We start from the raw sequence: 15,968 nt of genomic DNA on the forward strand, positions 1-15,968 counted from the left end.
TATATCCCCAGTGTACTCGAACCTCATTTGTTGAAGTGAACACTGTGCACAGCACTGCAGAAAAATGGGCACTCGAAACTTGGTTAAACTAACATATATAAATATATAGGTCTCCTTGCACTTACCAAGGAGAGGAACCAAAAGTCTCAACACATTCATTTACGGTTCCTATACACTGACTTGCAAAGAATCTTGAATTCTTGATTCAGCGAGTCAAGGACCCTGAGGTAAAAGAGAAAAAGGGTAAAATATAGAAAGATAATCACCTCTGTGAAGATGGCACGGCGCCCCGCATCCATCGTGCAAAGGTGAGCCTGGAAGAAGTCTGCAAAGGAGTTATGCTGCTGCCTGTAATAGTATGCTTGCGACAGGGACTGTGCGGTGAACAGGCCTAGTGAGGAAGCGTTCAGCCGAACTACAGCATCAGGTGTGGCACAATCCAGCAGCACCAGTTTGGCCTGCTCAGATACCTCCTGGTAAAGCTCATCCGTCAAGACCTTGTGCCCCAGCCGCTCTATGACCTGGAGCACCACAGAGGCACACGTGTCTGAGTGGTAGCCCATGAAGACATCGGAAGGGCTGTACTTGGGTCTGGCTAGAAACTGCTCTGCTTTCACGTCTATGAACTTCTCCACCCAGACCTTAAGCTCTTCCACGATATTCTTCTGCCATTTCTCCAAAACAGTGTTGATGTCCAGATAGTGCTTCTCTAGCCGGTTAATGAGGGGGATGGGAAAATGTTTGTAGACGACATCTTTCTCCTCGATGACTATCAAGCGGAAGTCTGGGTGAACCCGACATTTGACCCGATGGGTCCCCAGACCGAGGTCCACGTACTTCTGGCCACCGAGGTAGACGTAGTACTGATTGAGCGCATCATAGAGGCTCTCATAGAGGTTCTGTAGATTGAGCAGCACCACCATCTTGCCGGTTTCCATGCATATCTTCACTCGGTTGATATTTCTGCAGATCTGGGTGTACTCTTGGTCCTTGGGAAAACTGGATCCAAAAATAATCTCTGGCTGGTCTGCACTGAAGAACGCCTGCTGCAGGATCTGCAGGGCCACATAGTTTCTGGTCAGCACGAGCAGGTAGCGGGATTCGGAGTCGTCCAGCTCTCTGCCAGATGCCTTCTGAAGATCACCGTATATGTTCTGCTGGATCAAATGCATGGTGCTGATTTCTTCTGTGCACTTTGCCTCAGGTAAATTGGATGAAAAAATATCCAGGGCGTGGATGTCGTCTTTGCCACTGAAGTTCCGAAGGACAGCTTGTGCGATGTCTTGAGGGGAAGGCTCTTTATTAGAGGCTTTTGCCGCGGCAAACACCATTTTGATGAGGCTGTAGTAGTCACGAAGCCCAAAGAACTCCTTGTCCTGCCTCTTACATACTGTTTCATAGGCTTTGGCAAAGGATGCAAAGTATCCTCGGATTCTTTCTTGGACGAGGGGCTCTGAAGAGCAAATTCCCCTGGCGCTCTCAATGAGCTCTCTCTTATTGGGGCTGCCACGTGACACAAAAATACCCCGGTTCATCTTGGCGGGGTCCAGGGCCCAGTTGGAAATGCCTATGAAGCCAACTTTTTTGTGGGGGGCGGGATCGTCTTCAATGCATCCATCTTCCAGCAGTGGGTGCAGAGCCTTCAGGGGCATTTTGGGCGAGTCTTCTGCCAGTCCAACCTCATCTAACACCACCACGGAGACGTACTGCTCCAGGTCTTTCCCCTGCTGGAAGCGGGCACACTGCTTGAAGGTGCCTATAATGCCCTGTGGGGTGGAATGAGGGCTACACTGGAACGACACCAGATGGACCTGCTTCAGGCTCCGGAATAGGTCCGAGTGCGCAGCCTGGCCTTGCATGGCATCTGCCACGATGGTCTTGGCGAGAGATTTGGAGCTGCCGGGCTTGCCCACCAGGAAGAGAGGAATCTTGAGCTCAATGCAGATAACCATCATGAAGACATTCTCCTTCAAAGCCAAGTTCTTAGCGATGGTTTTCCTCAGAGATACGTCACTCAGAAAAAGATCCTGGGTTTGTGTTATCTCATGCAGGATAATCTTGCTATCATTATATGGTTCTGGAAAGAACCTGCAAATGGCTTTCCGATAAGATTCCTTCTTCTCTAAAGAGGCATGGTAACATACCCCGATGGCCAGCACCAAGGACCAGAGGATGGGATCTCTCTCAAAGTCATTTTGGATGACATCAGACTCGCAGAGAAAGGAATCCAGCTTAGACAAGAGCATCTCACTGTGGTCGTAAAACCATTTGAAAACTTTCACACAGCGTTCCACATCCCTGAGGCTGACAAAACTGCATTCATTTTGTCTTTTCCTCATGAAACCCTGAGAGGCAGAAAGCACTTCGGTGATCACACGAGTCTCGCTCTGCACCATCACGATGGAGTTCACTAGTCTCTGGACAATCTGCTGGATGTAGAGCTTTTCTGCTGAGTCATTCAACTGTCCGAAGTCCCACACCAGGGGGATCAGGCTCGGCGGCAGAGCGTGAACGCGGTACACCAGCTGCCTCAGGGGGATGGAGCCAAGCCTCTCCGCCGTCTCTTCTGCACTAACCCTGTATCCCAATCCAGCTGACTCCAGACGGCAGATCATCTCCTGGGTGTGCTTCCGGTAAGGGTTGCAGGCTGCTATGATATGCAAGCCAGAATTCTTAACCAGGGGCTTGCCACCCACTGTGTGGTCACACAGGACCTCTTTGATGCAGCTTATGGCCTCTGTGGTGTTGGCTTCATCAAAGAACAAGATGGTGTCTAGCTGAAATTGGTCCTTATTGAAGCAGGCGAGTGCTTCGGCCTCCCTGACCTTGGAGTAGATCATGTTGGCAGCTGTTCCTCCGTGAACCTTGACCAACTTCATGGTGTCAGCGTCAGCACCCCCACGCCGCAGGTCACTGAGGAATTTAATGAGTCTTGTTTTCCCACAGCCGGTTTCTCCCATGATGATGACAGGGATGCCACACCGGAAACGCATCTCGATGGCAAGGATCTTAAGCATATTGTCCGTTGTAAGCTCGTATGTTTCATCAGGGTCGATGGGCCACTGGATCCCCAAGGCCAGGCACAGCTTTTCAAGTTTCTCATGTCGGGGCAGCTGGTCAAAGTCCACATTGAAGGGCACCCTCTGAAGTAACAGGCCCTCATACAGTTGCACTGTCATAACATCCTTCTTGATTACTTCCCCACTCAAGCGGTCAATGGCGTCAACACCGCCGTTCTGATTGGGCTGGAAATGGAAGCCTATGAACGTCATGGATGTGTGGTCACTGTTGAAGAACACGTACGGGTGGGGCTCTGACTCCCACCTCTTCCGGAGAGTAAAAGGGGCAAGATCTTTTTCCTTGACCCCGTCCATGGTGACTGTGTACTTCCCTGGGCTTTGGTCGGATGTGTGAAGTGTAGGCGTGGCGAAATCTCGTGCCATGAAGATCATGAAGGTGACCACAAAGTTCTTGAAACCCACCAGAGTGTCTCCAACAAAGCTGGGATCGCAGAAGAGAGAAGCCTCACAATCTCGGAGCTGGTAGTTCAAGAACCGAGCAAAGTTCCGAAGCTCTGACCAGGATGGGTTTATCACCCCACAGTAAATCAGGAGATGTTGGATGCATTCACCGGGGCTGCCCTCAACAGAGCCTTTTTGGTACTGAAATGTGTCTAGGTTTTCTTTCTGATGGAACCGCCTTAGATATTGGTAAGGTCTCTGGAATGTTTCACTGCAGAACGCTCTCTGGTCCATTCCTGGCTCTTCATAGCTCCACTGAGGATCCAGCTCCATGCTGATCACTTCTTTGGGAGGCCTGCACGTGACTTTGGGGAAGATGTCTAGAAAATTGAACTGGGGGACAAGTGTACTCTGGAAAGAAGAGACACAAATGAAATGAGTTATGGCTGAATTGCCTAAAAAATGCTTTTGTGTTTTAATCCTCCACATGGTCTAGACTGCATGGACCTTTACGAAAAATCACTTTCCATGAAGGGATTTCTGTAGATTCCTCTTTGCATGGGGTGTTACCTTTTGCACATTCAGGCATCATATGAGCTGCACTGTCGATCAAAAAGCCCTTTTCTACCCAACCTCTTGGAACTAAATCTCTCCATCAAGTACATACGCGTGCACGTGTGTATGTCCACATAAAACTCCCTTTTGTTAAGAAACTGAGATGATGGAAGTCTCCTTTCCCTGTCAGCTACCATTAAGAAAGATGGTGCTCCTCCTAGCAAATGAGTTTTCTGCATTCCCAGCACCACTGGCATTTAACCCAGACATACAGCATCCATCCCGATGAGAACAAATCTAAGATACTGCTAATTAATAAAAGAATCTTTTTATTCCAGGCATTACTTAAAAATAAGTTTAAAGATCTGTCTTTACTAACATTGCACTCAGCTACTTTGCTAAGGCAAAAGTGGGGAATCACAAAAACGTATCGAAGCCCCCACCCCAACAGTAACATGAAAGTGCCCTGATACACACCAGCTTCAAAGGCCTCTGTGGCAGCGAACTCCCTTCCAGGATTTCAACGATATATAAGTGGCATGGGTTCCGAAGCCACATCTTCCCATTTACATCCATTAAGTACTGGAGAATGAGGAGTTTGAAAAGAAACACCCAAATTCCAGTCTGCACCTAAAGACAGAATGACGTGGGTCTGTAAATACGTACACAAAAGACACCAATCCTCCCAACCCTAAGGACCCTCTTATTCAGCTCTTTGATAACGATGATACTGAGTATCAATACATGTACGAAGAAGCAAGTCTTTATACTGGGAAGGGGGCAAGGCAGGATGTGGGAGCTGTGTCTTTCCCAGCACGGCCACTCAGCTAGAACCTGCGGGCACTTACTGAAGAGGTCACGTCAAAGTGGAATACAATGGGTCTCCTCTGATACCGGGCGTCCAGGAAAGGCAGGAGGGAGCCCAGGACTTCATTCTCATCCACCTGAGGGTTGATCAATCGAATAATTTTTAGAGGCACTTTTTCTCCATTAAACTTCATTTTCAGTTGGCCGTGCAACCTCTTCACAAAGAGAGACCTTCCTGTGACGTGAACATACAAAAATTAGGCACCAGGGCTACGGATCAAGAGTGAGAATGACCAGAAAGAGTCACTACAAATCGTTTCTCTTTGTACAAAATTCAAAACCGATGCAACCTAACATCAGGTTAAAGGACGCACGTTCGAACCCTCAGATTTCCTTGCTGTTACCCACCCACTATCCTTGCTGCTTCCTGGGACTAAGGATGGCAGTCTGAGCATAAGGACAGAAACAGCAGAGTTCGCTCCCGGGGGCGGGGAGCAATTTTCACTGGAAGGAAGGTAGTAATGTTAAAGGGATACAGTCAACAGAATGAAAATCATGATGGTGACTGAAGGCAGAGGCATCCGTTTCTTCTCAAGATGGGGTAATTATACCTCAGCCCGCTCAGGACCCACATCAACCCCAAAGTAGCCAACGGACTTAAAAAAAAAAAAAAAAAAAAGAGGAAACTGCAGAGATGCTAGTTTAAAGGGGGAAGATGGCTCAGCCAAGCTGGAAACCATGTGAGAAATGGTGTCCCGCTCCAGTATGGGTCACGATTTACAACTTCAGATGAGTCAATCCTCTGGAGACTCAGTTTCCCCACCTGCAAAAGGGCTCATCTGAGCTCACCCCCCACCCCATTGGACAGGGAAGGGCCATCAGGTGGTCCCTGGGACTCAGGGACCCAGCAGCCATCATTACCGACACCCGCTCTCTCCGAGGCCACGATCCCAACACACATGTGGTCCCGGAACGTGGCAGCGGCTGACGGGGTCTGTTCCGGGACCCGGAAGTGGTGAGCCAGGTAGGCCTGGATGTCCTTGAGGGGCGCCTGGGGGGTGATGAGAACCTTGTGCTGGCTGAAGGCTGAGGGGAGGTAGCAGTGCTCTCGCTCATGGTCACAGACCATCACGAGCCGGTAGTGCTCCTGGTGGCGCTGCATGCACAGCCTCAGGAAGAGCTCCTCCGCCCGGCAGGCCACCTCGTAGCTCAGCTGGTCTGCGTACAGCAGGCTGTAGACCCTGAGTCCCTGGGAGCCCGGGGTCAGGCAGCGACGCAGGAGCAGCGCCACCTCCTCGAATGTGGTCTCTGGGGTGCAGAGCAGCACCTCGTCGTAGGTGGGCAGGGGCTGGTTCGGGGTCTGCATGTAGATGGCCAGGGCGGCTGGCAGCACCTCAGAGTGGCCACAGACGACGAGATTCGGCTGGCCGTCCTGCAGGCCTCTGGGGAGCTCCCGCTGCACAGGGGGCCCAGCCATCCTCGCCAGGCGAGCCAGACAGTGGCCAAGGGCCTCCAGGTCCAGGCAGTGAGGCAGGAAGACACTCATGCACATCATCGAGTGCTTCATGATGACCCTCAGCTTGTCCACCAGTCTGGACTCAGAGAAGAGCAACAGTGGCAATTCTTCAACCACTGTACTCTCCTGGTGTGTGATGGCCCTGCCATCGGGCCCCCGGCAGGCCTCCGAGACGTCCCTTGGGGTGCAGTTGCCTTTGATGAAGGAGAGCATGGTGAGGGCGGCACTGCTGGGCACCTGCTTCCTGAGTTCCGAGCCCAGGTAAACCAGCTGCTCGGCAGTATAGTAGTTGAGGTAAAAGTGCTCAGCTCGCTTCTCTGCCACGAATCTCTCCCACTGGTCCAGGAAGTCCTCCATCTGCCGGCAGAGGGTCTCGAGCAGCTCAGCGACTGGCCCGCTCTCCACGAGCTGGCGCACGAGCTGCAGACCGAAGTCCATCCGGATGGAGGCACCCTTCCGGGGGGAGCAGTACACCTCGGCCATCCAGGTCCTGAACAGCATATTTCCGGCAGAGTACAGGTTTATAAAGGACTGGACAAGCCTCTGCACATTGCAAAACACCTGTTGCAAATGGAAGCAGGAGGCAGACGTCACAGAGCTGACCGCAGAGAGAAGGACACAACAGTCTAGAATAACACAAACAGATTGATAATTTGAAGGGCTGGGGTTCGTGTTTTCTCCATGGTTCACTGTGTGATATCGAGCATGAGACTGATCACAGAAGGCCTTCCTTCCTCATTTCCACAGTCTCTTCTTTAGGAAGCAATACGTTGTAAAGATAAAGGAAACCATTTATAAAATACAAATGAACTTTAAGGACAAAACTCATAATCAAAAGGAGAGACCATGACATAAATCGACATGCCTTTCTCATCACGATTACTTCAGATGTTGATGAAGGATGTCCATGTACATCGTTAAGTACTTGGGGATGCTTGCTGATTTACAGAGTAAATCAACATCTCTTTGGGTCATGATTTCTGAATACATGCATTCTGCAGACCCACTGGCTCCACTCTCCATGGGTTTAAGAGCAGAGTGATTCCTATGAATTAAATACAAGCTCAGGGCTTCCCTGGTGGCGCAGTGGTTAAGAATCTGCCTGCCAGTGCAGGGGGCATGGGTTCGAGCCCTGGTCCGGGAAGATCCCACATGCCGCGGAGCAACTAAGCCCGTGCACCACAACTACTAAGCCTGCGTTCTAGAGCCTGTGAGCCAGAACTACTGAAGCCTGTGCGCCTAGAGCCTGTGCTCTGTAACAAGAGAAGCCACCGCAATGAGAAGCCCGCGCACCTCAACGAAGAGTTGCCCCCGCTCACCGCAACTAGAGAAAGCCTGCGTGCAGCAACGAAGACCCAACACAGCCAAAAATAAATAAATAAAATAAATAAAATTTAAAAATAAACAAATAAATACAAACTCAAACTCTTCTGACTTTCCCAGGCACCTCAGCGGTGAGAGTCCTCAGCCCAAACAGATGGGAATAGGATACCTGCTCCAACATAGATACAAACCCTTACCTCAGAAAATACCTCTACGACTTCAACATTGTTGTGATCTTTCTTGCCAGACATCAGCATCAATTTGTTCAAAAGCTCCTTCAGCTCTTCTAAAGAGTAGTCTCGCACCTCCTCGTGGCCTCCGTGGCCCTCAGGAAGGATTAAGTGTAGAACTGTGTCTGGGGAAATCTGTGGAACAGTACACAATCAGAGGTCATTTTTGAGAGGCAGAGACCCCCCCCACCCCCGCCCCTGAGGACAGTAACCTGTAAGAGCCACCTGCAGCTGTGCCTGGGATGTGATGCTCACCTTTTGGCCATCCGCGGGAGCCTTGATCACATAGATGCCTCTGCTGTTGATTGCTGTCGCCAGGGACAGGGATGAGAGCTCCACAGACCCGTGACTCTCCTTCACTGTCTTCAGCCACTCCAGGTTCCGGGCAGAGTCACACTGTTGGGACAGGAGAGAAAATGGGCCGCAGCTTACAGGTGATCTTCTTCCTGCCACTCTCTCCACCTCTGCCTTCCAGGGGCAAACTCCTCCTCCCCTTCTCTGGCTCAGCGTGCCATCACCCACAGGGGGGGCCTCCCTCACCCGCTGCCCACCACTGCCACGGGCTTTGGCTCTCCCTCTTGGGACACTTGTCAGGAGGTGTTGCTGCAATGGGCTGCTCCCCTGTGTTCTCACCCGGTGCCCTGGATACATGGATGGGGAGGGACAGGCATGAACCCAGCTCTCTGTGAGAAGGCAGCGTTCTGCCGGGCCCCCAGCTGGGGATAATGCTGGCTATAACAAGGCTGTGAGCTCTGCTGCTCCTTCCATTCCTCTTTTCCTCCCCCATCCCCTGTGGGGCTCCAGCCACCCTGTTACACAAGCTATGTACTGGGTTGGCCAAACAGTTCGTTCGGGTTTTTCCGAACATCTTACAGAAAAACCTGAATGAACTTTTTGGCCAACCCAATACTATGGGCCTGCTTGGGCCCTGTGCAGATGGTTTAACTTACAGTGAAATGTTTATTTTTTCTGATTAAAACTGAATCTGTACCAATTGCGGAAAGTATGGAAAATACCAAAAAGTATAGAGAATTAAGTAACAATTACCACCATTAAGAGAAAACCACTGGTAACATTTTAACATATTTCAGTCTATTTTTCCCATTCTTTTCGCATAGTAGAAATCACTCTAATTTACATGCAGTTTTGTATCCAATTTTCTAACATAATAAGACAGAGAAAGCATTTCCATATAGGAAGAAACTGTTTTTAAACATCCTTTTAAATGACTGCATTAAAAACCTGCCATGTGAGAGTGCAATAGTTTGCAGTCCTGCCCCTAGTGTTTCTAAGCGATGCTTTATTACACTTATCTATTTTGGAGCCAGAAATAAGACTCACCAGTTTTTGGGGCAGGTGGTGGTCATTATCCAGAGCCTTCCACAGCTCTTTCAGGTGTTGCATGAATTCATCGAAACCCGCACTCGTGTCCAGCTCATACAGCAGGGGTGCAAAGCCCTGCACAGCATCGTGGAAGCAAGCCACCCGATCCACGTCGATGTCATTCTCCCCCGCAGAGATGGAGGCCAAGTCCACGAACACCTTCAGCTCAGTGATGCCTGGGGAGGGAGAGGCAGGTGAGTGCAGGGCTACCCCGTGATGACATGAGCCTCAAATCCGCGACAATGGTCCTTACTGAAGCTATAAATGGATATTCAGTGGATTTTTAGGGGTTTTATCCACTTTTTGCTTTCGATAAGAACCTGGGGCATTTTTTTCTTTCTTGCCATTTATGTTGATACTGCTGACCAATACCTGACCTTACTGAACAGCATCAATGTCCAGGCATTGCATGGGGCTTTTGTGTACCTTACTTCATATGATCACACAATATTGCCATTCCGTTACGAAAAAAACAGTAACATGTTGACAGTTATCTATAAAAAATGGCTGCTCACTAATCAAAATCTGTGCATCACTGTGGCCCGAGGAGCCCATAGCTGAAAGCAGCGAGTCTGTGATGAGCTGAGCAGGCGGCCCCTCCCCTGTCTCTGCACACCAGGGCTGTCCACCTTCCCTCTTCCCTGGCTCCATCTCCCCTCCATGAATTAATTCTGCTAAAGTCACCAAAGCCACAGAGTTAAAAAGACTGCCAAGCCCTTGCACAACGACAGGAAGAGGTGATTAAGCCAAGACAAGTTCGCCTTGGCTTCTAGTAAAAATCAACTGGAGGAAAAAGCTAAAGGGACACAATTTTAAAGAAAATGATCCCTTGCTGTTCACAGCAAGCATCCAGAGTAAGAGGGAAAAAAAGTAGCCAAGGAAATAGTTTTTACACCAGAAAATGAGCTATACTGTCCTGAAATAAATGCTACCTACAATCAACGAGGCACACCCTGCACATTTACCAAAGAATACAGATGAAAACTTGCTAAGAGACTAGACTTAATTATTACAATCACTAAGATGAAAGGAGAATTATAGGACGTGATAGTGGGGCTAATTATTGTTACAATGGCAATCATATTACAAGATATAAATGTATCAAATCAATGTGCCATACACCCTAACTTTACACAATGCTACCTGGCAAATACATTTCAATTAAAATGTTTTAATTTAAAAAATGCAGATGGCATCTCATGGTCCTTTACTCAGAACATGATCAAGGGGAGGGGCTGCCCACACGTTTAGGAAGACCACCCTATGAACCATCTAAACATGCTCCAGACTTCCGGCCACCACAGTGATGGACTGTACCTCCGAGAGCCTCCCGGACCCAGCTGATGAACTCCTTCCTCCGGGACAGCTCCTTCAGACACTGACACCGGGTCTCATTGACGTCCTGCAGCAGCTTTTTGGCACGGATAAGCTGCTGGTTGATCCGGTCCAGTTTTTCATGGCGAAAGTTGTCCAAGACAGTCTAAAAAAGTCATCAAAGCAAGTTGTCAAAGAGAGTCTGCAAGAGAAGGTTGTATGTGCACTGGAACTGGCTCCTGGACCCCCCAAAACAACAATGTTGACCGTCCCAACAGTCCTTCCCACCAAGCTTCCAGGATTGGCAGGTGCATAAAGCTCTTATCCCAGATTGGACACTGTAGCCGCTCTTCTGTCCCGCCTCGATCCATAGTAACTACAGTTCCTCCGCACCTGGCATTCTGCTAAGCAAACCTACACAAGAACCCTGCCAGGTGCACCTTGTAATTTTTTCTATTTTCTAGGTAAAGAATAGAAGGACCAGGACAGTGACCTACTCAAAAACACGCTGCTGGGCTTCAAGCTTACATGTGCCAGTCCCCATCATACCTGTCTATACAATAATATAGGTCACCATATACCTTATAAATGCTCACCTAAAAAAATCAGAAAGCAGAAGACTCACTTCTTAACTGTAACAGATAATGTACCACGTGCCGCTCCCAGGTAAGCACTAGATGTGCAGAGCTGACAAAACAAATGGCTTTTAGAACCTAAAGAGCTCAGGTGACTCTTTACAAATACCTGATGACTAAAAGAGGATCATTGCCTTTTCCTAAATTCACGATCCTCCTGCCGATCCAAGGAAACCCTCACTAGCCAAAACAGTCGCACTGTTGGTAAACAAAGGTAAGAACGAAGCCCTTGGCATATGCAGGCATCGAATAAAATACAAATAACGTTGAAGGAAGCTGCGGAATCATCTTGCCCAGTTTTTAAGAGCTCGAGAGCGGCATCCCCGCCACCCCCACCCCCAGTAGTCCCCAGTAAATAACTTACAAAGCTTAGTAAGATGTGGAGAACACCAAAGTCGCCGGTCAGGGCCAAATTCTCTTTGACCTTCAAGATGACCTTGGCTGAGTCGACAGCCTGATGCAGGTGATGGTATTCCTCGATCTGCCGGACTCGCTCCTTGATCCAATCTTTTTGGTCACTGGGGTACAGAGCACACATGGTCTGGAGGTCTTTAGTTAGGTCGCTGTATTTATTCACAAAGTTTTTGAAGATGTCATCGATTTCCCCAAAGGTGACTTCCCCTGACTTCAGATCCTGATACAGTTTCGTAAACCTTTTGAAACAAGGGCCATATAAACATTGATACATCTCTTCAGGGTGGAATAGTTTCCTTTCCAGCTCCTCCTCTGGCTCACTCAGCTCCTGGGCGGCTTCTGTCCAGAAGACCTGGAAGACGTGGCTGTCCTTCAGCAAGTCTGCATTTCTGGCCATTTCTTGGACTGCAGGGCTCAGGTTGTAATGTGTTGTCCACGTTGAGTCGAGGGAGGTGGCTGACAAGTTCACCATCACGACTTGGTTTAATCTTTTCCCGCTGAGGTCTTCCGAATGTCTTTCAGCAATCTCTCCAAAATCCACTTTTGAAACCATAAGAGAATGTCAAAAGTGAAACCTCTATTCATGATATCATTTCATTTTACTTTCCCAGTTTTTACTCCCCTCGCTGCTCTTAAGGAAATGCAAGTGAACACACTTGCTGGCATTGTTCTCAGTAAGAATCCCTAAGTCTCCACCCTCACCTAGCTCGTCAATTTTCATGACAAAGAAAGCTTTGCAACTTCTGGGAGAAGATGACAGTCTGACATCTGCACATGCTTCCACTCCCTCCCCATATTCTGTTCCAATGATAGAAAAGAGATTGTTGTTCAAAAGCCATAAAGCAACAGGGCTGGGAAGGACAGAAAAGGAGATCACAGCAACAAAATTTTGGAACTTGAAAAGCAGATGTGCTAGGGGGTAAATGACGTCTTAAGCCTCAGAACGTGGGGTCCTAGCCCATGGTGGGGAAACCTGAGTCTGCCACGTGTCTGGTGTCACAGACTTCCCCCAATGTACAGACACTGGCTGCACAGGTAACTGAAATTTGGGAGGTGGTGATAAAATAAGGAGGACTGGGCTGAAAGTCTGCTTAAGAAGTCATCAAATAGCCTCATTTTCATCCCCACCCGTTCCATACGGCAGGTTGATGGCACCTCCTCCACCCTGGCAAGCAATGGGCGGTTTATATTTTAGACAGGATAACACGGAGGGCTCTCTGGATTGGGGGTCTCAGCTATATGGCAGAATAAAGGCATTTCCAGGCACGTATGCTTTGTCAGGAAGCTAACAGACGGTACGTACCATTAAATTTAAGAAGAAAGGAGAAGAGAGGATACAGGAAGAAGGAAGGCAGTAAGACTAGATGTGCATATTGGATGCTGAGAACCCTCCAGACCTCATTTCTCTCTTGACTCCCAGAAACCTGGCAGCGGGGCCTATACCTTCCAAGCAAGAGACTGGCAATCTAAGCAGCCCAAGAGAGAGGAGCTAAAGATACAGGCTATTTCAAAGCCTAGCCACGCCACCCTCAGAATCCTCCATTAGCATGTTAGGCACCTCTCTTAATATAAACAGATAAACAAGCATTTCTAGACAGATGGGGAAAGTCTTTAACATGAAAAATAGACATTAAAACATACCAAGAGATAAAAGCAACTCGGAGGAAATAGGAAACTATTCAAGATAAAGAAAAAGAAAACCTCTAAATCAAAAATATCAATAATCTCAGAAAGATATGATACTGCAACCATGAACAAGAACAGGATAGCAGAGAAAAAGGATCACTCAGAGGAAAAAAAGAGTTCTTATAAATTAAATACATAAGAAGAGAAATTTAAAAATTTACTGGAAACGTTAGAAGGTCAAATTAAGGAAACTGCTCAGAAAGCAGAACAAAACACAAAGAGATGGAAAATAGGAGAGAAAATGTATGGAAGTCAGATGACCATTCCAGGAGATCACACATCCAACTGTGAATTCCAGCAAGAGAAAAAGTAACCACTTAACTAACACAAGAAGTTTCCCCAGAACTCAAGGACTTGGATTTCCAGATTAGAAAGACCCACTTAATTATTCCCAGTACAACAGATGGGAAACAGACCCATTCCAAGGCACATCATTAGGAAATTTCAGAATAAGGGGGACAAAAAGATATCAAGAGCTTCCTGAGAGAGAAAATATGTCATCCACGAAGGATAAGAATCACATCTGACTCTCAACAGCGACCCTGCAGAGACCATGGAGCCACAAATCCCAAATCCTGAAGGAAAACGTTTCCAGTCTGTACCTCTGCACCAAACAACAGATCTCATGTACGGGCAGACATTTTCAGACAGGCAACGACTCCTGTGCCCCCTTCTCAGGAGGGACCAGAGGGTGTGTTTCACTAAAACACAGGAGTGAAAGCAGGGAGCCATGGGACCCAGGACACAGATCCAGCCGAGGACAGAAGCAGGACATCCCTAGGACTGCATCCCTCCAGTTTGGGGAGAGTCCTTCTGAAAAGTCAAACTGATTGCCTTGTGAGGAAATTCAAATGGTTGGTAAAGAGTCTGGGATTGAATTTAAAAACAAATACATTGAAAACAAAGCATAGGACAAGACAAGAATTTTAAATCTAGAGAAAACAGTTTGCACAAGAAATGGAGGAGAATCATGGTATGTTTCATGGCTCAGGTATGAACAGTGCATTTACACAGTCGTGACTATTTAAACCCTGAGGACTGATCTAATTAAAATTATGATAAAATTGGAGGAAAGGGAGGTTGGAAAGGTTATGTGTGTAAGGCAGAAATTGGAAAAATAAGGAGATTTAACATTTAACATGGATAATGCTTAAACCTGAAAAATCAAGGAGATATTTAAGCATGCTATTTAGAGATATGGCAGTAATCGCCAAAAAAATTTTAACTTTGTTAAAAATTAACACATTTAAAAAAGGCTCCCGTCCAAGATAAAAGGCTGCTACCGTGATACATTTTTATCATATTCTCTTTTGACCATTCTCCCCTGGGGACCCCTCAATTTTGTTTATTTTAATGCTTAAGAATATCACCTTTAATCAGGTCTTTTACCCTCCCATACAACTTCAGGAGAGAGTCAACATATGTTTTCTCATTCTTTAGAGTGACTAGTTCATTCTTTCTGAGACTCAGCACTTCCTTCATAGCGTGTCTTTTCTCATGGGCTGGAAGACTTGTACTCCCTGAAAAAAAAAGAAAAGGAAACCAGTAGAACACACAAACATTCGCTTGTGGCAAGACATTTCTTCCACCCACATGAACATGCCCCACGTGCTGAGCTATGTGGAGGGTGACGCAGGGGGCTGCGTGCAGGGCCACTCCAAGATGTCCCCGTGTCAGCAGCATGGAATAAAAACAGCCAGTGCTCTGACACAGTCAGTATTTTATCACTTTCCCATTATTTTCCTAAGGATTAGAAGCCATCGCCTGTCAACTTCCTGGCGAGAAAAGCCACTAATCATAAAGACGACAAAGATCGCCCCTCTACAAGACACACAGGCAAACACAGACGCTTCTTACCGTCTAACCCCTCATGAGCCTGAAGTCCACATCTCAACTTACTTAACTGCCAGATGTCAAGGAACTGATTGGTGTGTTTTATGATCAGTTCCAGTTGTCCAACTAAAATCGCTCCACTGATGAGGTCATTAGTAACTTTTCTGAACACAGAGTCAGCAGTGGCCATCAACTTCTTCCCTTCATCGGTAATATTTTCTAATATTTTCTCATTGGTTCCTGATCAAGTTAAGAACAGAGTTAAAACGGTGGGCATCCCACTTCCTTCCCACGTTATTGAATTCCCAGTAACCTCCTCATTGCTCTGACCCAACTTCCATACAATAAAGCAGAGTCATTCCGTGTTTCCAGATGTGCTTCTCACATCCCTCGATTCTGCTTTGCCCAGGAGGTTTATATCTCACCCAAATTCATCTCCCAAAGGACTTCCTTCTTCATGAAGACGATTCCTCAAATGACCAAAGTCAGCCAGGAGAACCACATTTCTCAGTTATTTTAAACCTGTGCCCTCTTCAGTATACTGAATATCTTTCTTAAACTAGACATCACCGCCTTTAAAATCTCCCATCTTGAGAACGCTTAGAGAAAAATAAACTGCACTAGGGATGCACTGACACCCCGTGAGGGTTATCTACGTGGTCTTAAGGAGGCATCATCACAGCACATGGAAACAAGATAAACATCAGTGTAATGGCTATACTCTACACATCTTGGCTATCTTGCAAAATGTTGAATGTGAATTTTAGGATCAATTTAGAGGGCAAAATTTTCAAACATACTTAACCACCAG

General features: G+C 47.5%; 1 protein-coding gene across 1 annotated transcript in view; it reads right to left on the reverse strand.

Moving 5' to 3' along the window:
• The window catches only part of RNF213 (ring finger protein 213), a 111,167-nt gene that overhangs the window by 42,965 nt on the left and 52,234 nt on the right, over nucleotides 1-15,968 (reverse strand). The window contains exons 20-30 of the mRNA XM_060135564.1: nucleotides 15,224-15,397; nucleotides 14,695-14,844; nucleotides 11,589-12,178; nucleotides 10,593-10,755; nucleotides 9,234-9,451; nucleotides 8,148-8,288; nucleotides 7,860-8,027; nucleotides 5,745-6,900; nucleotides 4,865-5,058; nucleotides 4,494-4,646; nucleotides 267-3,872 (exon numbers count right to left, since the gene is read on the reverse strand). Coding sequence (XP_059991547.1) covers nucleotides 267-3,872; nucleotides 4,494-4,646; nucleotides 4,865-5,058; nucleotides 5,745-6,900; nucleotides 7,860-8,027; nucleotides 8,148-8,288; nucleotides 9,234-9,451; nucleotides 10,593-10,755; nucleotides 11,589-12,178; nucleotides 14,695-14,844; nucleotides 15,224-15,397 — 6,713 coding nt within the window. The remainder of the gene's footprint in view (nucleotides 1-266; nucleotides 3,873-4,493; nucleotides 4,647-4,864; nucleotides 5,059-5,744; nucleotides 6,901-7,859; nucleotides 8,028-8,147; nucleotides 8,289-9,233; nucleotides 9,452-10,592; nucleotides 10,756-11,588; nucleotides 12,179-14,694; nucleotides 14,845-15,223; nucleotides 15,398-15,968) is intronic.

This window comes from Lagenorhynchus albirostris, chromosome 20 (assembly GCF_949774975.1).
Source record: "Lagenorhynchus albirostris chromosome 20, mLagAlb1.1, whole genome shotgun sequence".
Taxonomy (NCBI): Eukaryota; Metazoa; Chordata; class Mammalia; order Artiodactyla; family Delphinidae; genus Lagenorhynchus; species Lagenorhynchus albirostris.